This window comes from Buteo buteo, chromosome 2 (assembly GCF_964188355.1).
Source record: "Buteo buteo chromosome 2, bButBut1.hap1.1, whole genome shotgun sequence".
NCBI lineage: Eukaryota > Metazoa > Chordata > Aves > Accipitriformes > Accipitridae > Buteo > Buteo buteo.
The window spans coordinates 59,566,906-59,591,340 of record NC_134172.1 but is presented as its reverse complement, the minus strand read 5'-3'; the positions used below and the strand labels follow the sequence as shown (position 1 = coordinate 59,591,340).

Here is a 24,435-nt window from a genome sequence, read left to right as displayed (position 1 = left end):
GAAGAGGTGTCCTCTGATCTGCTCACAGCAACACACCAAGGATATGTGTTTACAACTCCCATTTTCATCAGATGTAACTGTAGTCCTCACAGAGATGTTGTACTGCACAGAGTAGGAAACAACACTTGGCTGAAGACTCGCTGGCTCAAGCCACTCGTGTCCATCAGCACTTTGATGCTGCTAGTGTTTTCTTCTTCATGATGCATCAGACATTTATTGTAGGAGGTTGAAAGGGTTTTGCAGCCTATGGTGTTGCGCAGAACACAGAGCGGTTATTTGGTTGAACTTCTGGTCCATTAATATGTAGTTTCTGAATGCTAGAGAAAGGCCATGGTAACTCAAGTGGCAACTGCCAAGCTCTAGTATTGTTCTGATTATATTAACTTTCTCCAGACATCTAGGAATTGGGAGAATGTGTTATCATGTTCACATGCTTTTGACCCTTCAAAGACTGCTACTGTTGAGCTGAAAGAGAGTCAAATATTTCTCATCTGAAAGAGTAAGAAAAAAATTGGGAAGGAGTGGGAAGGAGAATGACAGACAGACAGGTGGTCAGGAGGTGCGGTCTGTTCTTCTGGTGACAATGACCTTGTCTTCACACCTGCCTCCACACCCTTTCTCTGTCCCATTTTGCTCCTCTGCTCCCCTTTATCCTTAATCCTCACCTTGCTATGTTGCAAGACTCTATTTGCACACAAGAGAAAAGAACTGGACAGCAAATTGAAGAGAAAAGGCGTGAAAGTTAAATGCTGTATTGACTATGTATTTGCTTAAACTTTTTTCTCTCTCTTCATGGTTCTGTAGTTTGTGGGAAACTTTGTAAAGTTCTGTTGCTTTTCTCTGGAAGCGATAGTACAAATCAACAGTTTTCTCTTGTAAAGATTAAGGAGGGAGTTGAAGGCTTTCCGGTTTCTGGTGTGATTTTTTTGGTGGGCATGGTCAAGCTATCAGATAAATTACTCCCAAAATCAAGCAGATGAGCAACAACTGTTGGCTTACTACTATATTTTTTACTGCCTACCTGAGGGATGTTTTACCCTGGCAGACGCATGGACATGTCTGTGCCTTCAGGGACCCAGTCTTGGGAGATGTTGCAGCAGGGCTGCCACCAGCCCTTGTGATGCAAACAGTGGGCATGGCAGGCAGGTTCCGTACCTGATGCCAGCCTTGTCTCCACCTTCACCAGTGGCCACCAATACCATCAACTACTCACAACCCACATCCCACAGGGCCCAATCTGCAGGACCTGATGTTCATCCAAGGCTGCTGAGAATTGCTGTTACTGTCACAAGGACACTCTCCATTATCTTTGGAAGGCTGTGGCAATTGGTTATGGGGCAAATCTGTCTGGAAATAGTATCCAGGCTCATAAAAGATGAGGGGATTGGGAACAGTCAGGAAGGCCTGACTGAGGGCAAATCCTTCCTGACCAGCCTAATTGCTTCTAGGATGTTATGTCTGGCTCTGAGGATGAGGGAGGAGAAGTGGATGTTGTATACTTTGACTTTAGCAAGGCCTTTGGCACAATTTTCCGTAGTATCTTTATGCCAAATTGATGAGATATGGTTTGGATGGATGACAGTAAGTTGGGTGGAAATTTGGCTGGCTAACTGGGCTCCGGGGGTTGGGACCTATGGTATGAAGTTTAACTGGCAACCAGCTACGAGCAGCATTTCTCATGTGATATTGAGGTCAATACTGTTTAACGTCTGTATTAACAACCTTGCTGATGGGATGGAGTGCACCCTCAGGCAGTTTGAGGATGATGCCAAATTAGGGCAGGTGGCTGGTACACTCAAGGGCAGGGATCAAGGCCATTCAGGGGGACCTGGACAAGCTGGAAAAACAGGCTGACAGGAACCTCATGAGAGTCAGCAAAGGCAAATGCAAAGCCCTGCACCTGGGAGAAAATAAGCCCATGAAACACTATGGGCTGGACACTGCCTGTCTAGAAAACAGGTCTGCAGAAAAGGGCCAGGGGGTACCTGGTACAGTAGTTGAACATGAGACCTGGCAGCCAAGAAAGCCAACCACATCCTGGGCTGCATTTCCAAAAGCATAGGCAGATCTTATTGCTCTCTCCAACTACCTCATGAGAGGCAGTAGAAGAAGATGGAGATGGATGCTTCTCAGAGGTATGTAGTTATAGGACAAGAGGCAATGCATATAAGCTGCAGCATGGGAAATTCCAGTTAGTTGTTAGGAAAAAAATATTTTCACTATGAGGGTGGTCAAACATGGCAGCAAGGGCCCATAGACGATGGGATGTCCATTCTTGGAGATATTAAAACTCCACTGGACCAGACACTGAGCAACCGGATGTAAGCTGGCCCTGCTTTGAGTGATGGGTTAAAACAGATGACCTCCAAAAGTCCATATCCTATATTAGCCTAGGACTCTGCAAGTAGATCAGTCTGCAAGAGCCATGGGTAAAGCTACATTTCCAAGGAAAGTGCAAACTTTACTCCTCTAGGAAGCAAAGTCTCAGGGATATTTAATGCTCCATGTAAGTGATGAGAATGAGCAGCTTCTTAAAAACTTACAGCTGCTTTTGGCTTGAGGCAACAGTGAGGTTACTGGATTTCACAGGTTCACAGGTCACTTTTTCACAGTGAAAAGTTTAGTTCTGGAAGACTCCCTTACTGTTACTGAAAGGCAAAATACAGCCTACAGGTTAAAGCATAAGACACAACATTAGGAGAAAAGTAGTCTAATTCTGATTCAGTAGTAGACTTGCTAAGTGACTTTGAATAAGTCATTTGAATTCTTTTATGCCTTACCTTCACAATAGGTAATATAGGACTAGTAAGCTATTACACAGTTGAGACAAATTCAACACTGTTTTTAATTTTTGCAGTTGGCTGTAGTGGAAAATATTGCTGTATGTTTTAATTTGATGAAAGCTCTTGCTATGTCTTTTTTACATTGAACTAGTTGTAAGTTTTAAACTGCAGATCACTAAAATCTTGCAAGAATATTTTCTAAGCTCAACCAGCAATTGGAGCAATAGTTTCCTTATTAAACCTTAAAAAGAGCGGTTAAACATTGCTAGGCATAGTATTACATTTTCTCCAACCATTGCTTTTTATCTTGTAGAATCTTAACATAGGGATAGAACAGAACATTTAATGAACTTTTGGATTTAAAAGTCCCCAAGCATATCCCCTTAACTTGGAAGAAAGAGAATATCCTTATTCTGAACACTTTTATTATTCATAGTGAAACTCCTGGGAATGTATCTTCAAGAGAAACGAGTTTGTCCTGCTACTACTTGCACGGCCAGGTTTTGCAGCTATTCTGCTGCACCACTGATTGAGAACAACATTTTGAAATTAAAGGGAGTGAAGGAAGAGTAGCACCTTTGCATGCACCTCTGCTGCTCTGCCAGATTTCTGGTAGCAGATAGATAAACTGGTTACAATTAAGAATATAGCCAACAGTGTATAATGAAGAGGATCATGATAATCTCATAGCAAATCTCTGCCAAGACTTTCTTCTTTTCACATGCCTTATTCTCTTCATTTATAAAAAGACTGAGTCAGTGCTTTTCATTTATAAAAAGACTGTAGTGTGCAAAAAGCACACACAGAGCGGGTACTTGCATCTCTTTGGAAGACTACTGCTTGATAACAAGACAGAAACATTTCAGGAGTACCAGAACGCATTCAGCCTTGCAGGCTCCCCTGCTTCAGGTTTACTACATGTATTTTACCACTGCATCATAAGGAAAGTTCCTGCAAGGGCTCTCAAATCAATATATTCACCTCTCAGGTGTTATGTGAGCAACTGAGCAAATGCTGCTGAGAGACTGAGTGTCCTTCATACCACAGGAGAGAAACACCTGTATCTATATATCCACATATGTGACTATAAATGCATACTCCCGCGTCTGCTTTTTCACTTTCAGTCCAATTAGTCCTCTTTCTTCCTTGCACCTGTAACTGCTTACAAGCAGATATATTTTGCAATAACTGGAAATATTTAATATGTATTGAACAGAACAAGAACATATAAAACCCCCAAACACATCATCATCAATAAACTTGATAGACAAGATGATAGCAATCGGTCCAGTCACACTTGTGAGCTGTTTGTGGTCTATGGGCAACGGGTGACATTTCAGGAAGCAGACAGAGCTGGGTTGCAGTTGCAGTTCCTCCGCAGAACTTCTTTGCAAAGTCGGGGAGTTGTACAGAGCGAAGCGAGTCTCCTGCTGTGCTGCTGGAGAGTCCACGGGTAAGTGCTGCAAAGGTACTCAGCAGAAGTACTGGAGGCAGACATGCAGAAGGGAGTATTTAATCCCTCACCTTGGAGAGGAGGAGGGAAATATTAAATTCAGATGAGAAGGCTGCAGATCTGGATGGAGCTTAACAGTTCCTGGTTGGAGGTGAGCTGAAAGCAAAGCTGGGAGGAAGGGTTGTAGGATGGAAGTTAAAAGTGCTTCGGGTTTTTAGTCCACTGCAGCAGTTGTGAATGTCAGATTTTGTGAAATCTGTGGAAGCAAAGTAGAAGGTAGTTAAAAGTGTATTTGGGGAGTCAGCGTTGCAGGAAGGGCACCTGGGCTCCTTTTACAATAGCATCCATATTTTCATAATCCTTTCTGAAAATTAATATATCAAAAGAAAATGTAAACCAGAAAGACAAGAGTGGTGTTACTGGTTTTGTCAATTGATCTTTAAACAAAGCATAAGAAGGGAATTTCCATAGTGCTTCTACTAGCTTTCTCATAGGCTTTGATACTCTTTCATGAAGAGCAAATTTTTCCAAATCACCTCCAATGCTGAGGATCACAAGTACCCCTGATACTCACAGGGTCACCAGCTCTGCCTTCACTTCAGTCCTTTTGGACACCTTCCTTGATGCTCTCAGACACTTGCAGAGCTCTGCAAGGACAGCTGGTGAGTGGTTTACTGTCCACTTCTTGAGGGGCTTTGGATAGCTGGCTTAGCCACTGGTTGTCTGCTCCAATACTGATTTTTACATCCCTGTTCTCCTGTTGCTCAGCATGTACAGGAGGCCATTAGGAAGGCAACAAAGGAATCCTGGGTGACAGGTTTTTTCATTTCATTGATGTTGCAGCGCTTTCCTTTGTTAGCCAGGAAATGCAGCTGAGTGTCTTTCTCAGTTATCAGGGAAAAGAAAAGCATGCACTGAGTAATACAGATAAATCAGACAAGATAGAGCTGTGGCTGGAGGACAGAGAAAAGTGATCAGAAGGTACACCAGCAAAAATGACCCCTGTCACCAAATGCAGACTGGTGTATGTGTATATTATTCAGGCTACGCAGTGGTGTTCTGTTTGGACTCCGTAACTTTGCTGGGTGATCATGTATCAGGTGCATTGTTTTTATCTCTGTAGCAGCAGTGGCAGCTTTTTTCTCCCCCTATCATGAACCCACAGCTCCACGCCCCTCCTGCTGAGAAGACAAAGTGGCAGAATTGGTTTTTCACCTTGCATTTTGAACTGTACTGCTGCAGTTCTCATCTTTGTGACAGCATTATCAGTTGAAGTACATAAACAACTTGCAGCAGGGAAAACTAGGCTGCAGGTTTGAAGGGCACCAGATACCCCACAATAACTGTCCATACACTTGCTGCTGTCTAGGAGCATGTCACTACATGAGAGCTTAAATCTCCCCAGTGTTCTTAGCATCGATGGAAAGGCATCGCTCCTTTGAGTATGCTGTTTATGTTTGGCCTCCCAAAAAAGGGTATCTGCTGCTCGTCAGCTGGTGAACAAAACACAGACTCCTCTTCCCAAGAGAACTGCTGCAAAAATCACACATTATTCAAAAGCAATGCTGAGGGCAGTAGGCTACTTTGCCTTGCTTTGTTGCATCATTATATGCTATGGGGTTGTGCTTCATTTTGGTATGTAAAGGAGCGAGCTGTTCAAGTACATTGTCAGAAGCAACTGGAGTCTGAGGAGATTCTGCTTGCCATTTTATAAGTGAAAAAACTAGCAAAATGAATAACTGGATAAAATAGTTGGAGTCCCGTTATCATTATATATAGACTCATATAATGGTGACATTGTCATGACATCTAGCTGATCTTCACAAAGTATCTGAATACGTTTCAGAGCTAGATGGAATAAAGTGACTATATGAACGAGCTGCCCCAGATTGTTTCTTACCACATCTTCTCCTTACTCAAGCGCAGAAACTTCTGCAGCACAATATTTTATTTTGATAAGTTGTTGTGCTTTTTAAAAATAAATGTGCTGTTATGAATTTCCATAAGAGGTAAGAGAAGCAATAGCTTTGGTAGAGAGATTGCACCAAATCTGCAGCTTTGTGGTGGTTCTTGGTTCATAGTTCTTAGCTCCAGAGCCATCCCAGAAAGGGACCACATCAATCACTTTGTTCTTATCTTAAAGAGTCTCTGGGAAATGAAGCTGCTCCTCATGATCTTCATTCTGAATCTAGGAGTAGCTGCTTTAAAAAACAAGGCTAGGTCTGTAGAGAACCTTGAAGAGAAGAAACAGGGTCCTGATCTTGTATAGGAAGTTGGGGTTTGAGGTAGAAGACTGTTTTACCTCTGCTATAGCATGGACTGCTATACGTGCTTGCTGCAGCCATCCATATCAGCTGAACCTCCCTAAACTTCATCTCCCAGAATTATGTGCAGCTGCTGTTCATCCTCAGTGTGACACAGGTATCACAAACAGAGATCAGACCATCATTGGGTCTGCCTTCCAGGCAGCCACAGCTGATGGGAGGTTTTACATCTTTATTTACATCACAAGGTGACAAATATATTGGTGTGGATAAGCAGGCGTGGCTTTATATGGGCCTGCCTAGTTTGATCTCTCCCAGGCTTGTATCTCAGCAGCTGAGGCACCAGGCAGCCGTCAGCTTGGTGGTGGGAATGCTTGCCTTCCTGCTGCATCCTGGCACAAGCAAATGATTGCAGGTGTGTTGTTTCTGCTGCAGGAGATGGTATGAGGCCTCCCAGCTTGAGCTGTACATTTCTTAGAGCTTGCCTCTTTTCATTCACTGACCTCCTACAGGGAAGGATAAACAGCTGAAGCAGGTTTTGGAAGAAAGGTATTGTCCAGGTATTTGGCTTCACAATAGGGGTTATTTTGAGCATATAAGAAGGTGTTAGCGGTATAGTTGGCATTGTTTGAAGGAAATTTTGAGACCGATAGCTGTCAAACGATGAAGAGGTTGATATAAAGGTGGGTTATTTAGGAGAAAAGTACTTGTCATCCTACAAAGGCCATTGCAATGACTTTATTTGCCATTCTGTGATGCTTTCCATGATGAAACTTTTTGCTCAGTGAATGAGGAGATAGCCATGGACATCATCTACATGCATTTTAGCAAGGCATTTGACGTGGTCATCTTAATAACCTGTTAACAAGCTGGCAAGATATGAACTGGACAGAGGGGCCACAGGATGGGTGGAAAGCTGGCTAAAATGCTGAGATGAAAGGGTGATGTCTAAGGGTTCAAAGTTGAACCAGCAGCTAGTCACAGGTGGAGTTCCTTGGAGGTCCATACTGGGCCTGATACTATTCAACAGCTTTATAAAGATTTGGGAGGATGGGCTTGAATGCACCCTCAGCAAGTTTGAAGATGGCAACAAACTGGGAAGAGAGAGATGCTAAAAGGAAGAGCCACCAGAGAGACTGTGCCAGACTGGAAGACTGGGCCAACAAGAACTGCATGAGGTTTAACAAAGATAATTGTTAAATCCTGCACCTGGGACAGAGTAATCCCATGCAGCAGTGTGTGTGGGGGGGTGTCTGGGAGGTCTGACTGCCTGGAGTGCAACCTTAACGTGTGCCCTTACAGCAATGAAAGAAAACCGTGTCATGGGCTGCATCAGCAAGAGTACAGCCAGCAGGTCAAGGATGTGATTATTCCACTCTGCTTAGCACCCGTTAGGCCACACCTGGGGTGTTCTGTCCAGGCTTGGTCTTCCTGGTCCAAGACAGACACTGAAAAATTCAGAGTGGCAGAATCTCCCTTGCTAGAAATATTCAAAGCTTGGTTTGATGGGACCCTGGATAGCCCAGTCTAAGGCCTTGCTTTCAACAGGAGGTTTGACCATAAAATCTCCAGAGGTCCCTGCCGACCTGGATGTTTTTATGGTTCAGCAGCCACAGTAGACACAAACTGGGATGTGGACATGGCTTTCTGCAGTGTCATGCAGAGGTACTGAATCTAGCTCTGGGGGAGCTAACTGAAGCACTGAAAATACTATAGCCTCTAAGCCTGGAAAACTGGGATAAATTTGACTAGAGACAGTGTCACACCAACAGAGATTTATCGCCAACTACCTATTTAAAGCTAGCTTAGATATTTCTGCATAGCATTGCATTCCGAATTGCATGCATACCTCAGACTCACATGGTAACATGCATATCTTCTTTTGCCAATGCCATACAGAAAGACTGCATGAATTCTACCCTTTTACCCCTAAAACAACATGTGCATGCTGCTTCTGAATCTGAAACAAAAAGGTTCAGGGAAAAAATACTTCAAAAAGAGCATAACAAAATATAATGGTGGAGCCTCTCACCAGATTAATTGACTTCTTCCTAACCTAGAACAGGTCTCTGGTGCACAGCTGAAATTAAGTTCATATGAGGATAATCTTAGGTGTGGGAGTGGAATGAGCTCAGATGCCCAGTAACTTTTCTAGGGGAAACTGCATCTCAAAATTAAGTGGAGATAGCTTTTGATACAGAAGTCATTATTTTATTGTCAGCTCACTGAACAGAACAAAATCTTTCTTCTTAAGTGAAATTAAGGGGAAAAGCGTTTTAGCCAAAGAAAGAGGCATAAGGAAAATCTGGAGTGGATACTCAATAGGCATTGCTTTATCTACACTTTTCATTGTGCTAATGGTTCTTAGCAGTGAATGGTGAGATCTCTCACCGTGAGGGCTGTAGAAATCCTTGAATGACTTTCAGTGATGATCCTGATTTGGTGGCGCAGAGAGAAAAGAAAGCTAGCAATGGGAGTCTCTCTTCAGTGAGTTGATGCTTCTCGTTTCCACTTCAGTAGCACAAGTGAACACATTAACTGTGTGCTTTATTTTCTTAATCTCCCCAAATTCTCAACATCACTGATACCAACAGGAAAGCTATTTTGGGGGACATCTCTTCATTAGTGCTGAATGTGCTAACTTGAGAACCAGAAGCAATGGGGCTAAAAAGATATATTACTATGGCCAGTCTAACAAATCCCATTGAGAAGATAAAGGGCATGTCACTGCCCTGATGTGGCTATTTTGCTTTGGGATCAGAGCTCACATCTGCAAAGGGTATCTCCTACACCACATACTGTTGTACCAAACTGTGTTGGTGTTATTTTGGGCTTCTCTCCACTATGCTCCACTGACTCCAGGTGGATTTTACTGATTTTTGTTTTTTCTGTACATCTATCGTGTAGGGCTCAGAATATCATATGGGAATGTTCTGTTGGTCTGTCTTCAGCTAAGAAGAGCTCATAAAGGCTATAGTGAATAATGATGTAAAATATTTGGTGCTTATGCTTTCCAGTGACTGGAAAGATGTACAGAACATCAAATAACCTGGATGAAATGAAAAGAAGGAATTTAGGCAGGGAAGCTAATTGATAGTTTATTGGTTTCAATTCTATTTTTTATAGAGAGGTCTAAAGGCCAACCACGAATAGGGGCCCAGTGGCATGGTGTCCTGTGCAACACCTTAGCACAGGGCACTCCAAAACCAAATAAGCATATTTGGACTGGCAAAACAGTATTATGGCCACAAGCAGCATGGCCCAAGATTTTCTGGGGAGTCCTGTGTCAACGAAATGGGGAGAGAGGCTAAGAGAAAGCAAGTTAGGGGGACAGGGCAGGGAACAAAGGGCAGGGATGGGTACTCTTCCCACAGCCCAGAACAGCAGCCCTTACCATAGGTGTATCTGCAGCTGCTCCTGGCTGGACTCTCTAGCTGCATGCTTAACATTTCAGCTGAACTTCAAATAGGCAAAAGTCTTCAAAAATGCATCAGTAATGAATTTATTCCTAACATAATTAGCTTCATACTTTGGCAAATGCACTGCAGACCTTAATTTAACACAAATGCTTATCATTAGCTCAGAACAGAAACCTCCAGATTAACAGTAAAATGAACCATTTCAGCCCAATTTGATGTAACAGAGCACTTGCATGCATACAGTGCCTCATTCCATTATGAAGCCTTCAGCTGTGCTGATCAGGAAAGGCTCTTGCAAATCAGTGTACTTTATGCATTTAGTGGGGAACAATTCACTTACAGTAAATTCCTCATTTCTGAAAGAGTTAGGAGGAAACCTGAATTCCTGTCTAACCCAATTGTAGTAGCGAAGTCATGTATTTCATTGTGCTTATGCTGAGGTAGAAAAGCATCTTCATTATCAATCTAGCAGTACTGGTACTAAGCTTTGCTTTCTTCACTGCTCCTAGACAGACACTTTTAGACTAATGCAGGGAGACTTGTTCCTCTGCCAACAGAGACAACACATTTTAGCTTACTAAATTTCATAAATATCTGCATGTGTATATTCAGCATGAAAGTGTTCATTAGTAAAATTATTTTTTTCCACCCATCCGATGATAGAGTTTGTAATACCTCTGCAGCCAGAAATCAAATTAAATAAACAATCTGAGAATAAAACAATATTAGCAATTGCAGTAAGCACTTTGAGGGTGACTAGCAAGAGACTTGTGCTGTAATCTTTAAAAAAAAACATTCTTCCCTTACAACATGCTGCCTGCCTCAGCAAGCAATTAGTGAGAGGCTAGTATGGAGTTAAAACAAATTTTAGGATGAGCACTGTCTTTTCAGGAGGAGGGAAGGGCTTTTTCTTCTTGGAAAGGCATATATACATATAGGATCAGCATGGTGCCACATATATTATTTCATTGTCTGCAGCCTAATGTCATCCTTATGGCAGGAGTAATGCATCTCCTTGTCAATCAGCTCCCCCCTCCATTTTTTTATCCTGGTGAGAACAAGCTCCGATAATGAGTGAATTGCTGTGCTGGATTTCTGATGAAAGGCATACATCCTGAAAAGCCTAGTGGCATGTAATAGATGTGAACTAGTAAAATCCTGCAGAACAAGATATTATTGAAGTTGGTGATAGACTGCTGGAAAAGTCCAATTGTTAAAAAGAAGTAAGACATCTTCTCAGAAAGGTCCATTTAGACTGGGGTCTGCAGAGATATCTTTTGTAAGCGATTCTGATTGCTTCTCCCATCCTCAGTTACAAAAACTGAGGCCAAAGCTGAGCGTGAGTAGAAAACAGAAGCAGGTATGGGGAAAGTTGGGCAAATTATTAGTGTTAGAACAGTTGTTTTCGAGATTTGGGGTCCCTCCCACACACACTGTTAAAGAAATACAGCAGATTTTGATGTGGATTTAGGTTTTGTGTTGTTTGCAGTACTTCTCTTTTGAAAGATCAGCAATACGGTAAGAGCTGAATAGAACTTTGGGGTGGTTTTATTGATATGCTATACTTCAACATGGAAAGAGGGGCAATTTTGGTGCTTCCAAAGGATGGAAAGATAGTGAGATAAACTGAAGGGGAAACAGACTTTCTCCACACTGCTCTGCCTCAGGTACTTTTAAGCAAATTTTTTTTGAGTAATAATGCCTAGGGATAGTAAGTTGCAAAGTGGGTATTTTTCCCCCCTGAATTAGAAAAAGGAACTAGGAGGAGGGCACCAGATGTATTTCCACTTTTCAGAGGAGCTTGAATTTATACCTCTGCCGTGCAAAGATGTGTGAAACGTGAAATTGCAAATCACATTTTCCTCCCTATACTTTTCAAAAATGTTCTTGCAGATGTGTCACAGACATTATTTCTCACTCATAAGATGCCTTGCACCGCCTGGGTGACAGCCACAAATTGCAACTGCTTCAGAACCCAGATAGAGACATTTCAAGAAGTCTATTATCTACAAAATGGTTTTGGCTGTTATTGATGCTGAACATTTTTCCTTTTGTAGGTAATTAATATCTTTCTGTTCAGGTGCTTGAAATAGTAAGGCACATTAGAAATGTGAGTAAAAAATACAGTTTCGTTGGTAGCAGCTAAAAGTTATTCTAACTACATACTGCCTTTCAGCTATTCATATTAGCAGCTGATCTTTTACATAATGATAAATTGCAATTAACCTGTCACAATTACAGCTTAATAACTGATCCAGGCAGTCTTGCATACTAGGACCAAGCCTATAGGTGGCACTGGGATGGACTCTGAGCAGATCTGGGCTTTGCATAAGGAGCACAAGATGTAGCAGACGATGCTCTCCCCGTATCTCATCCTTTTACCTAGGAAGCAGATGCTGCCCTTGCTTGAGGACACTGTTCTGACCCATCCTAAGAAAAGACTTGAGGAACAGGTGACCAACACTTGGTGTTGCTCAACACACAGGTACATCTACTTAAAACCTCTCTTTCACAGTCAACCATACATGGCAATATGGGATTTTCCCCAGTTCAGAAAAGGATAGATTGTATCAGGTCAGTTGTCAAGAAACCAAACCTTGTTTAACCTGACCAGCCCCCTGATAGCTCTGCAGCAGGATTTTGGAAGGTGGTTTCAGAGGAACCTGTCTTCATGCCATAGTTGTGATCGGCTGCTTTATGTTCAGGCACAAGTCAAAGGGAAAGTTGAAAAAGCACGGCCTTCATCTGCTGTCCCACCAGACTCAATCAGAGGTGTCATTGGTGAAACTGGAACTGGATGGTACTAAAATTATACACTGGCAAGGAGAGGCTCATAGCTTACTGCAAGACTAATAGATGGCTATGGGACAATGCCCTGGCTGGTATGAACAGGCTTATATTTATTAATACAAATGAAGTTTACGTGATGGGTCTGAATATATGCAAGGAACAAAGAAGGCTAGAAACCAGCATTGAAGTAGTTTTTCGATAATTCAAGTCCTGGTTCTTTCGTGAATGCAAGGAGGACCAGGGTCTAGCTCTTCCAGTGTAAAAGAAAATTATATAATTAAGGAATACTTTGCTACTTCTAATAGAGTTTTCTGGCTGGCAGAAGTCTGATCAACTGCCCAGCAAAGCTGATTTATTCAGGTAACTGTCCCTTGCACTTTGGGGAATATTTCAAAATTCATCCTTGGCAATGGCAGGTTTAGGGACCCCTCTGGGGGCCTGGTTCTCTGCTATCAACATGAGCTCAGTGTTTTCAAAAGTGTCACTCTAGCTTTACCCTCAATGAACTAAAAGAGTCAGGCTACCCACAGTGAATTGAAAGTGTTCAGGTTGATCTTATTTTTTGCTTTCTGCCATCTAGTAAAGAGTAGTAGTTTTCCAGAAGACCCAACCACCACACCTGCATACCTTCTACTGCCCTGTATGGTCCAATTCTGAATTAGCACTCCAAATCCTTGAGTCCTAGCACAATAAATGTAGAAAACCAAGACACCTGGGTTGCCATGGTTATTCTGTGTACATCTTCAAGTTCGGAACTGCTGAAAAAACACTAACAGCATGTATTATCCCCGAGCATAAAGGACATGGTTCTCTTTTCTCAAGGACTTCACATGCAATCCAGAGTAAAGGAGCCTTGATGCTACTCAGATCTCAGGACAAGCAGTCCTTGAAATCTGGGCCAGAATCTCAACTATTATTAAACAACCTTGGCCTATGAAACTGCTGCTATAATGCAAATTCGAACTAGGTGAAGGTCTGATCCAGTTGATACAATGGTACTGTGCCCACCCACTATCATACTTCTAGATGTCAGGGTATTGCCAAGACCATTAGCAATTACTCAAAACTTACCAAATACTTGCATTTCTAGCACCTGTGTTTAAATTCAGCTGGTGTGTGAAGTTCTAAAATAATCATATTCTGCCACCAGCTCAGTACAGTACTGGTGAAAATCTAAACATACCAGTCTGGAATCTATTCTTTGAATTGCAGTGAGAGAAACGTACTCCAGAGATTATACATGTTGTTGCTAAATCTTGGGCAAAATTGCATCAATTTAGCAGGGGAAATGAATTGCAATCACATGTATTAAGCTTTCTATACCTATCTAGACCTTGACACTAACTACAGCTTAGGGACGAACAAATATAATGAGGATGTCTGTCCCAGACCATGCTCTTGTATTTGTTTTAATCCTGTGTCAGTGCAAGGACTGAAGATTTTCAGTATGCACACATATGGAAATAAGTCAACCTGGAAAGGCCCATTTGTGGTGACTGCTTGGGAAAACAACATTGTTATTTATCAACATTATATAACTTATATGTTACATAATTATTATATGCATCAAAATAGATATCAACAATATTATACACATTAACATATGTATTAACTTATTTTATATATCTATCTATCTATCTCAACAGTATTATTTAACTTTAACCCCCCCCCCCCTTCAGATGATACCTGCAGGTCTTTAAGATATCTTGGCTTTCTTCCCACTATTAATTGGGATGTATTTATTCTAGAACAAGACCTACAGGAAGCCAAGACAACATGACTAAATTGAGAAGGAACAGGACTTGATTTAAGCGTAGCTTAGCTTTATATCTGGCTTTGGCACAACGGTTTCAGCTTTTTAGCTGGGGAGAATGATCTGTATGTCTTTTAACAGAGCTTTGAGATCAGCTGCAGAAAGGTACTAGATAAGAGCTAAGCATTATTCTTATGATCACTTTTTAATATTATCTGAACAGCTCTTTAGCTGTTAGACACTGTTGCAGAAAGACCATCCCCATCACATATCAGTCTGTTGTGAAGTACCACAGAACAGTGTGTCCCCTTGTGCTTTTTTAACCAAATGTGAAGCAACAGGATGTAGTCAGTTAAAAAGTTCTTATGTAAGATTATATGTGAATGTTGAATGTTAATACCATTGCTTTCAAAACTATTACACTCAAATACAACTGCGTGTTCTGACAGAAATGAGTTAAACCTGCAGGAGGGCAAAATTGACCTTGCACAGGCTCCTCGCAGAGACTCAGTCCTGCAGTAAGACATATTTTACCAACAGCAACCATCGCCACTGATGAGCCTTTGATACTGACATGGCTAATGTTTTTTTTAATAAAAATCTCCTAGTTTCATTTTGCTAGCACCGTACAGGTGTAGTAATGGCATCAAGTCCCAAGATCCAGATGCTGAGCTACAGCCTTGGCAGAAAGGAGGGCTGAGACATAGTGCTGGTCTTTAGGGTGACCTTCTTTTCATCCCTTACACTTTGATGTCTATACTTTAACCATATCCAAACCCACACTTAGTTACAATATAGATCATATTTTGCTTCTGTCCTACTCTGTTTTATCAAAACACACTTTGAAATGATCCCCTCCACTCTGGGGAACAGCCTTCCCAAACACATGTCTTTGTGATCTGTGGGGCTTACATCTGTGTGTAGACTTCATCATTTTAGGCAGCAGAAGAATGTAACTGTTCAGAAATGGGAGGCTTTGAAGACCTCCTATGGCTAAGAAATAGCTGCAAATTAGGGGATCCTGAGATGCAACTAAAAGTCTTCCCGAGGTTGTGTGCTCATGGGCAGCCCTGCCCTCACATAGCTGAGGCTCATGGTTGTTGCTTCATCATAGGCTCAAAGAAGGAAGTAAGGCAATGGCCCTTTAAAATATCAGGTATTTTGGGGGTTGTTCTAAAGCTTACATAAAATGAAGAGCCAAGTAAACAACACTTGAAGACTGGAGAGAAACTCTAATCTGTAAGTATACAAAGAATGAACAAAAGCCTTGGTTTGCAATGCTTTTAAAATAATGTTTGCAACTTTAGGAAAAAAAAGTACCCAATTGTCTAGTTGTTTTATTTTGAACACACTTTAAAGCTTTTCTGCACAACTGTTTTTGTCATTGTTATCTGTAATTTCCTAGTACAGGAAAACATTGCTTCATCCTTTTTCATATTGCTTGCTCTCCTGTAATTCTACACTGCCTCCTAAAATTGGGAGAAAATTAATTCTGTTTTCATCCATCTTTCTGTGTGGGTTTGATATCATCCAATCTCTGTAAAGACCAGAAGAGTAAGTTTGTTCTCTTTGATAAGATACAGCTAGGACAGTAAATAATTAATTTTAGGAAGGTTCCATGGTTTCCTCTTTTGTGTAAAAAAAGTTAAAATCTCAAACAAAAGAGGACTAATTCAACATGGTTTTCCATCTCATTTGTTCTTCAATAGACTGGATTTAAACTAAAAAGTGTCAGTATAATGGTAACACAGCCTGCAAGACATGACTCAACGAGCTACTGAATGAGTTAGAGGAATCACTAAAAGTTGTTTGGAAAAAGTCAATATCTAAATGTAAACACACACTTGATATTTCATATTTTTAATTTGTAATGTTTTCCTTTAAGCAGATATTTATACCTCAAACTTCAGGTGTGTATGGTTATTTTTGAAATGAAGAGAATTCTGTAATTATTCTAGTGGCATAGCCTACATTACCATAACACAGCATGGAATTAGAGCAAATTGAAAAGCAATTACAATGCCCTGAACAGAAAGCATCTCTGAAACTAAATGAGGATGTTTGTGAAACAAAGACACATTTTAAACAGACTTTTGTTAAAAAATATTTGTATTTTGCACTGCCTCCAACCTAGTCTAGTTCAATGCAGAAATGTCAGTTCTGACAAACACTCATTTTTCCGTTTTATTAAATCTGTCAAAAATAGAAATCTTTCATTTGAATTGAACCTTTTTCCCCTCCAAATTCAAATGAAATTTCTCAGTTGGGTGCATGCAGGCTGCAAATGCTTCTTCTGCAGAACTCAACTGTTGGAACACATGAAAATCTGTGTGAAGCCTGCCAGTCCTTCAGCAGACACATACGGGGGGACAAATTTTGCAAATGCTTGTTATACAGAGAGTAGAGTTCACTGTTTGGCAGAGATTGTAAGAGCATCATCAATTTTGACAAATGAGGGTTTTTTATTAAGTTGATATAACCTTGATGTAACATAATGGTGACTGATGAACCTGGTTGGGAAAATAGTAAGGAATGAAGGGAACAAGCCAGTGACAGGCTGATCTGGGTTGCTAAGTCAGGTGCAAACTAGCAACATGCATTTTACCACTGCCAAATGCAAAGTTTTTCATCTAAAAAACACATAGGAGCACAACGCTGATGGAGGCAGTTCAGTGAGGAGCCACAAGACAGAATAAGTATCTTCTGTCTCTTATCTCTACTTATCTCCAGGTATCTATAGGGCAAGCCAAAATTTGATGAAGGGTTTTTAAATCTGAAGCCAAAACCAGAAGCACATACTATGCCTGGAAGCTTAGGGTGTACAAATTCTGTCTAGAAATACAGTTCACCCTTTTTTAAAAAAAACAAACAGTAGGATAATTAACAGTAAGATAAAAGAGAAACAAGTTCCTGGAGGTTGGAATTAATATTCTTTTACTGGGAAAATTTTGACAGAGACAGAATCGTTTTTGTAAATTACATGCTCTGGCCTGAAGAGAGCAGTCCAGGGAAGTCCCGGAGGCTGTGCTGCACAGAAAGTCTCAGGAAATGAATGTGATGGCCTTAGCCACACTGATAACTGATGAATCTTGAATGCACAAGAATCTTTTTGCTGATCATATTTCTGAAAGAACCCAGCATCTGGCCTCTTGGCAATCTACCTCCTTTGTCAAACTAAAACACAGCCATTTTGGCAATTGTCCCCAAGCCCTTGGCACCAGAACATGTCTCTTTAACTGTTACGGCATTCAAATGAAGTGGTTGCCCAATGTTGCCTCATGGCTGTTCAAAGCACATGTCCGGCAGAAGTTTAGCCAGGTGATGAGAGGCTTAACACAGAGGAAGACTAAACCTTGCTCCAAAGCATGAGCAATATCACTGAACTGGCAGTAGCTAGAAGGGGTGGGAAGGCATGGAAGCAAGAACACCTCCTTGAGGAGAAACTCTCTGCCTTTGGATGCACAATAAGGTAGGTTCTTTCCGTGCTCCTTCTGTTCTTACAGATGTCAAGAGCTAACATTAGTGTGCATGAAGGGAAGCCGTCTGGGTGAGGCAAAGCTGCAAATTACCATCCTGAAGGAGTTCCTTGGTGCTTCAGACACTGGTTGGGGCCAGGGGGTGCGTGGGGAGGAGGCAAGAAGGGATGAGAGTGAACTGTAAGTCCGTGACCAGGGCACAGCCACTCTGTAAAATGCAAGGTAATGATAAGATAGATAAAGAAGCTAGTTTTAAGCAAGCTGGATTCAGTACTGAAGTAATGATGTTACAGCTGGCAAGAGCTTACACCAGCTGACATTGGCAAAGGCCTAAGCAGCATGGGGGAAGACCATTTCTTAGATAGCTTGATACCACTCGCAGTGGTCTCTTCTGTTCCTCCTCTGCCGTGAAGTATTTTCCAGCTGTTGGAGACTTCTATAGCTCATGTTTCCATTGAGGTTCAGTATGTAGTCTTATGTCATATAATTAATTAGTCTCTTGCAAGACCTGCATTCATTCTCATTCCATGTGCCTCCTGTTAAATTCTGGCCAAAGGACTTGTTAGTTGTATTTCAGGTCAGTAGGCTATAGCTACGTGAATGTCAGTACAATAGGAAACCTCACTTCACTGGAAAGCAGACTTTCCTCTGTGAAACATACCCTGTGTCATGCTATACTCTGTATTCATGATGCAAAGATATTTCAGTGGGATGCCTCTACTACTGGGGAGCTGATAATCTCATATCATAGCTGCCAGTAGCTTTTTTTTTTGAAGATTAATGAAAATGAGATTTCTTGCAGAATTTTAATGAAGGGATTTAGCGATGACCGCAAAGTTCTGGAGAAACCTGCATTTCAGTGTCTCGGTTGCTTATTTGCAGACAGAAATAGGTCTCTCACTGTCCCCTTAATAAGAATGTCTGAGAAAAATATCGGTTATCTGACTTCTGCTTATCTGTTCCTTACTGCCTTCAGTTCAGGTTTCACTGCTGGGCTCTGAAGGGTGACCGCGAGGCGTCCTTCCTCTCCAAGCGCAGCCTTGCTGCTGGGGCTGCTCACACCAACCCGCATTTCCAGCATGTTGCCTTTAGGGCTGTGGCACTTTTTAAACTTTAAATATGCATTTTAAATTAAAACAGTGTGATAGTGCCACTTTTTAGAGACATCTTTTCAAATTAAAGCTTAACAACTTGGAGAAACTGATGAACAGCTATTGCTAATCCCTTCTGGCTTGCACGGTTGTGAGGCTGAAATGCAACGTCTCAGAAATGAGAACTGAACTGGAAGGAACTTGCATGGTTTCTGATGCAAGAGCTGTAGTGTGCCAATCAGCAGCACCTTTGAGAAAAAGCTCCTTCATTGCAACCCATTTTACTTTTCATAATGCACTGGAATTAGTTGTCCACATAACTCTGAAATGCAGTTTCAAACAGAAAAGTTCAGTAAGTGCCAAAACCCAACACATCCATTTGAGATACGGCAGTTATATTTATGCTGATTACAATAAAATGTCTGGAGTCTTAGATGCATTGGGATAGCTAGAGAATAACTGACTTTTCAATGTGGAAGGAGGTCTTGATTGCTGTAGGGGTGAATGCTTAGAAATATTGGTAAAATATCTGAGATGCGTCACAGGTATTCATTCCCCACTGTGAGCAAAACTGGTTTATAAAACTGTTATAGGTATTTGCTCCTTTCCACAAAAGAGAGAACTGCTAAAGAATTTTTTCCCTCCCAACTTCTGGCAGTGTGTGATACCTAAAAATGAAAATAAGCTGAAACACCACTCATACAAAGAGAGAGAGAGAAACTATTTTGTGACGTTAACAACACTGCAGTATTAAAAGAAAAATTGCAAAAACTCACTCAGGAGAAAACCCCCTCTTGTGTAGTGGGATTCATTGGTGAAATGGATGACATATCAGAGTCAGATTTAAATTATAGTTCAGGTAGCAGTAGCAAGTAAACTGGGATAGTACAGAGCCCAACACTCTTCAATTTTCCCCGCTTGTGGACATCCGCTTGATACATTCATAGATGCAAACATGCTTGAGGATAACACCCTACCTGAACTCTTCCCCTTCCACATGATCTCGTAGTACTTAAAAATCCTACCAGAAGTTATATTTAGAATTATAAGGATCAAATTTAATCTCTCTTTGAAACAGTAATATATTAAAAATGTATAGCATACTTACTAAACTTGCCATTAATGTTCATCCAGCCTCAGCTTGGGCCAGGCAGGCTTATTTGCACTAACCCAGGATGTCCTTTCAGAATGCTTTCTAACAGCCCATTTTGTAACACCCAGTTGCCACATACTAGATGTGAAATGGCCCCGAGCACCAGGACAGCACTGCCCACGCTACTCCGTCTGGCAGGATCTGAGCAGGATCTCCATGGAGCCTGGGTATCCATGGTGTTTAATCCCTTACTCAGATAAACTGTCCATGGAAAAGGAGTTGACTGTAATGTGTGCAAAACTCGGCTCTCGGTAGCAAACAAAATTCGTAGCTTTGATAGAGCAACATATGGTTATTATCTGGCTCTGGGAAGGGCAGATTTGTGCTGCAAATAAACAAACTGATGAATGAGTAGCAGAATTCGAACAATATCTCTGATCCTCGCTGCAAAAGCATGCAAATGCTCAGAAGAGGGGAGAACTAATAATAACACAGAGAGCTCAAAACCACCACAATCATGTCATTTCTCTAAAGATCTCTTCTCCCCACATATTACTAACTCATGCTTTTTTTTAAGGTTATGGCTAGCAACGTCTTAAGGACTAGAGCAGCTCCTGTGCCCAACCTTCTCAGCCATTTTTCTCTAGGCTATAGGATGTTTGGAAAAAACTACTGGTTACAGATTGTGCCAGCTGTGAGATTCCAGGATTATCCCTTGAGCAAGATACAGGTGGAAAGCTTTGCTGGCTTTTCAGGTGGGCCCTCTCATTCCTACCTTATCTTAGGCTTTATGTGTTCTTTTATTTCTAGAATATGTACAAGGAAGATTTTGGGAACATGACTGAAGAGAATAGGAACAGCAGTGACTCCTCTGCCTTCACTCACACCAACACCATGAGTGCCATACTGATTACTTCCTACTCGGTTGCCTTTGCTGGAGGTGGGATTGGGTCCATCACAATGTTGTCTGTGCTGGTCAAGATGAACACTCTGTCCGTGACCACTACAGCCATCGTTAACCTGGTCGTTGTGCACAGCCTCCTCCTCTTCACTGTGCCCTTCCGCCTGCACTACTATGTCAACAAGAAGTGGGTATTCAAGATGCCGTTTTGCAAAATGGTGAGTGCAATGGTGCACATCCACATGTACCTGACCTTCCTATTCTACGTGATCACGCTGGTGATCCGGTGGCTCATCTTCTTTCAATGGAAGGACAAGGTGGAGTTTTACAGGAAGCTGCATGCCATTGCAGCAAGCGCTGCTGTGTGGGTCCTTGTCATGGTCTTTGTGGTGCCAGCCTTGTGCTTGGAGTATGGACGCTCAGGCTCATACAATGATACAGTATGCTTTAAGTTCCACAAAGAACTACAGCAGGAGAGCGTGAAAGCCCTGAACTACACCATAATTGTAGCTGTCACCTGCATTACTTGTGTCCTCTTGGGCCTGCAGATTTTCATCCTGGTAAAAGTGGCGAGAAAACTTTCCACCTCCCTCTGGTCACACCAAGAGTTCTGGGCCCAGGTGAAAAACTTGATTTTCATCTGCGTCATCATAATTTGCTTCCTTCCCTATCACCTCTTTAGGGCCTACTACATACAGCATGTGAGTGATTTTGAGCAGTTAGAAAGCTACAATGAAGTTTTTTTGAGTCTGACTGCCCTCAGCTGTCTGGACCTGCTGTCGTTCGTGCTGAGTGGAAGCCGCCTCTTCAAGCAAAAAGTGGGTATGCTCCGCAGCAGGTTGCCTTGCTGCTAGCGGCAATCTCCTGCAGCGTGCACGGACCCGGACCTGGCAGAGCATGGTGCTGGACAGGCATGGCAAACACCCTCCTCAGCAAGTCAGGGTGGGCCCCGGAAACAGGGCAACACGTTGGCGCAGGGCTCTTCACATCCGCTCCCCAAAATAATGAGGTGGACCGCCTCCAGGGTCTCAGCTGGTAAACTGGAAGGTTACCTCTGGGATTTCTTCACGGTCCTACCTTGTGAGTTGCGGATGCACCTGGAGGAGAGGGAGGAAAGGGCATGAGGTCTTCTGTCTTACTGTTTTACATCAAGGTTTGTGAAGTCAAAGGCACTCGGAGGAGGCTCAAGAGAACTTGCAAAGTATGTAGAAACATAAATAAAAAAGCAGGTTTTTTATGGAATAAGGCACAGATTTTTGAAGCATAAAGATCTATGTAATTTTCCACATACGTTTCTTATATATTCCCCATGGGCTCTTATAAAATATCAGGGAAGCTATTGTTCCTCCTCAGTAGGTCTGCCCCTTCACTGTAAAGGCAAGCATAACTTTCTAAGTGAATCAAACAATTAAACCAACTCTTTAAAAACAAACCAGCAATAAAGAGTAAATTCTTAAAATATTTTCTCAAAATCACCTTTTGGAGATAGTGTCACTGCAGCAGAAAAGAGTTTTGTTTTCTTTCCCACACTACGAAAATGTCTCTAGCAACAAAAAGCACACATTGTTACAGAAATGAACATTATAAGTTCAAACAAAAGCCTGTATTTTTATTTACAGAATTGTTCAATAAAAAAAAAAATTAAGTGAGGATCATTTTATTTAGATCATTCAGACAGCAGTTGTCTTCTCTTAAAAAGTCAAATAGTTTAGATTATGAAGGTAACAATGATTTTTTTTAATCTTATGTTGATTTTGTGCAATTCTGAAGTTTATAATTAATTACTCACAATATCTTTAGCTTGAAATCAATTCTATAAATTTAGTACCCTGTACTGGTAGAAGAAATTTAAATGTTACTGCTTGGATTGGAGGGATGGAAAAAGCTAATAAACCTGGTATAGCTAAAAAGCTTATTACATCTCAGTGAGGCATTGTGAGTTGCTGTCTCTGAAGACAGAATTGAATTCCACTAGTTCAGAGGAAAAATTCAGCAAAATAATTCTGTGAAAGACATTTAGGCTTTCGTAGCTCAGCTGCTTTACACCTATCCCCAAAAAAGAGTATAAATCTCTGAGTGCTATAACCCGACAGCAATGGTTAATACAACTTTCTTCTTCTTGCCATCTGCATAAGGTCACATTTTTTCATCTAGAGTCACTAGGATAATGTTCTAATCATTTGACAAATTAGAGGTTATCAGCTGACTGATTTCCAGTGACAGTCTCTCCTCATGATGCTGTTGAAGTCCACCTTTTCATACTTCTGAATCTTTCCATTCCTTTCTACTTCACCTTCAACATCTCTTTCACATCAGACAACAATCAAATAACAACTGGTTGACCTTGCTGCACCTGTACAAGCTTACTGCTATGCTCGTTGGTTTTGGTCCCACCAAGATGGTTACTTTATAGGATCCCATCTCTTCTATAGTCTTTCTTTCCTGTCTTCCTTCTTGCTTCCAGCTCCTCTATATCTCTCGGGAGGTCTGATCATGAGAGAGTATTTTCAGATCAGAGTCTGAGTAATGCTATATAACACCAAAAGTTGAAGTTCATAACAAGTGAGATGTGGGGGTGCTAACATAGCCCACCCTTAGCAAATAGCCTGGATCACAACATCTGTTAAGGTAGAAATGTGAGAACTTGCAGTATGTGTGGACCTCAGAAAAAAAACTGTCTGAGAAGGCATTTGCCCCAAAAGGGTCACAGTGAAGAGGAAGACGACTACCAGCCAGATTCGACTGTAGTCAGAGAACTATAGAGACGTCCATAACAAGGAAGGAGTCAACTTGAATGTGTAGTTCACTAATATTTAATTATGTGTTATTAAGAAAGCAACCAAATGCTCTGAACCAGATTTGTTTTAAAACTATACAAATAAATCAGTTTTTCCTTGTGGCAGGAGAGAAGATGGAAAATGGCACAACATTTTTGTTTCCTCCTATAGCAACATCGTTGGTAGAAGAAAATGCCTTGCATGTGTTCTGTAGGCACTGCATACATTTTTAACACTATAATATAACCCTTCTGTCATTATAAAGTTAACAAATAAAATGACTATGTGCTGAAAATGTTAAGCAAGTCCCTCCTGCAAATATGCATATAAATGAAAAGCATTTTGTATCTGACTTTGGCAAGAATTTAAAAAAATAAAATGTATGTTTGCAGACAGTACCTCCTGGCCATACAGCTTAACCAATCTTGTTCCTGTATGTGTTATAATCACAAGTTGTTTACTTCTTGTAAAAGTGTACACATTCACAGTACCCTACACCACATCATCACAAAAAATACTAGACAGTGGGGGTTTTTCCAAATAAAAACTGATGCTAATAATGTTAATGCTAACTCAGGATGATAATGATCAAATTCAGGGGTCGTAATTCCATGCTTTAAGTTGGTCATATTATG

The 24,435-nt window shown here is 41.3% G+C and overlaps 1 protein-coding gene across 3 annotated transcripts; it reads left to right on the top strand.

Moving 5' to 3' along the window:
- The first annotated feature begins 4,189 nt into the window (after positions 1–4,189).
- GPR141 (G protein-coupled receptor 141) lies at positions 4,190–24,107 on the top strand. Of its 3 annotated transcripts, none has more exons than XM_075022530.1 (2): positions 4,190–4,236; positions 20,933–24,107. In XM_075022530.1, exon 2 carries the CDS (start codon positions 20,936–20,938, stop codon positions 21,875–21,877), a length of 942 nt encoding a protein of 313 aa, XP_074878631.1. In that variant the 5' UTR covers positions 4,190–4,236; positions 20,933–20,935; the 3' UTR covers positions 21,878–24,107. The 3 variants fall into 3 exon arrangements, with proteins under 3 accessions (XP_074878631.1, XP_074878630.1, XP_074878629.1); XM_075022529.1 differs by lacking the exon at positions 4,190–4,236 and adding an exon at positions 15,636–15,701; XM_075022528.1 differs by lacking the exon at positions 4,190–4,236 and adding an exon at positions 17,767–17,931.
- The last annotated feature ends 328 nt before the right edge of the window (positions 24,108–24,435 follow it).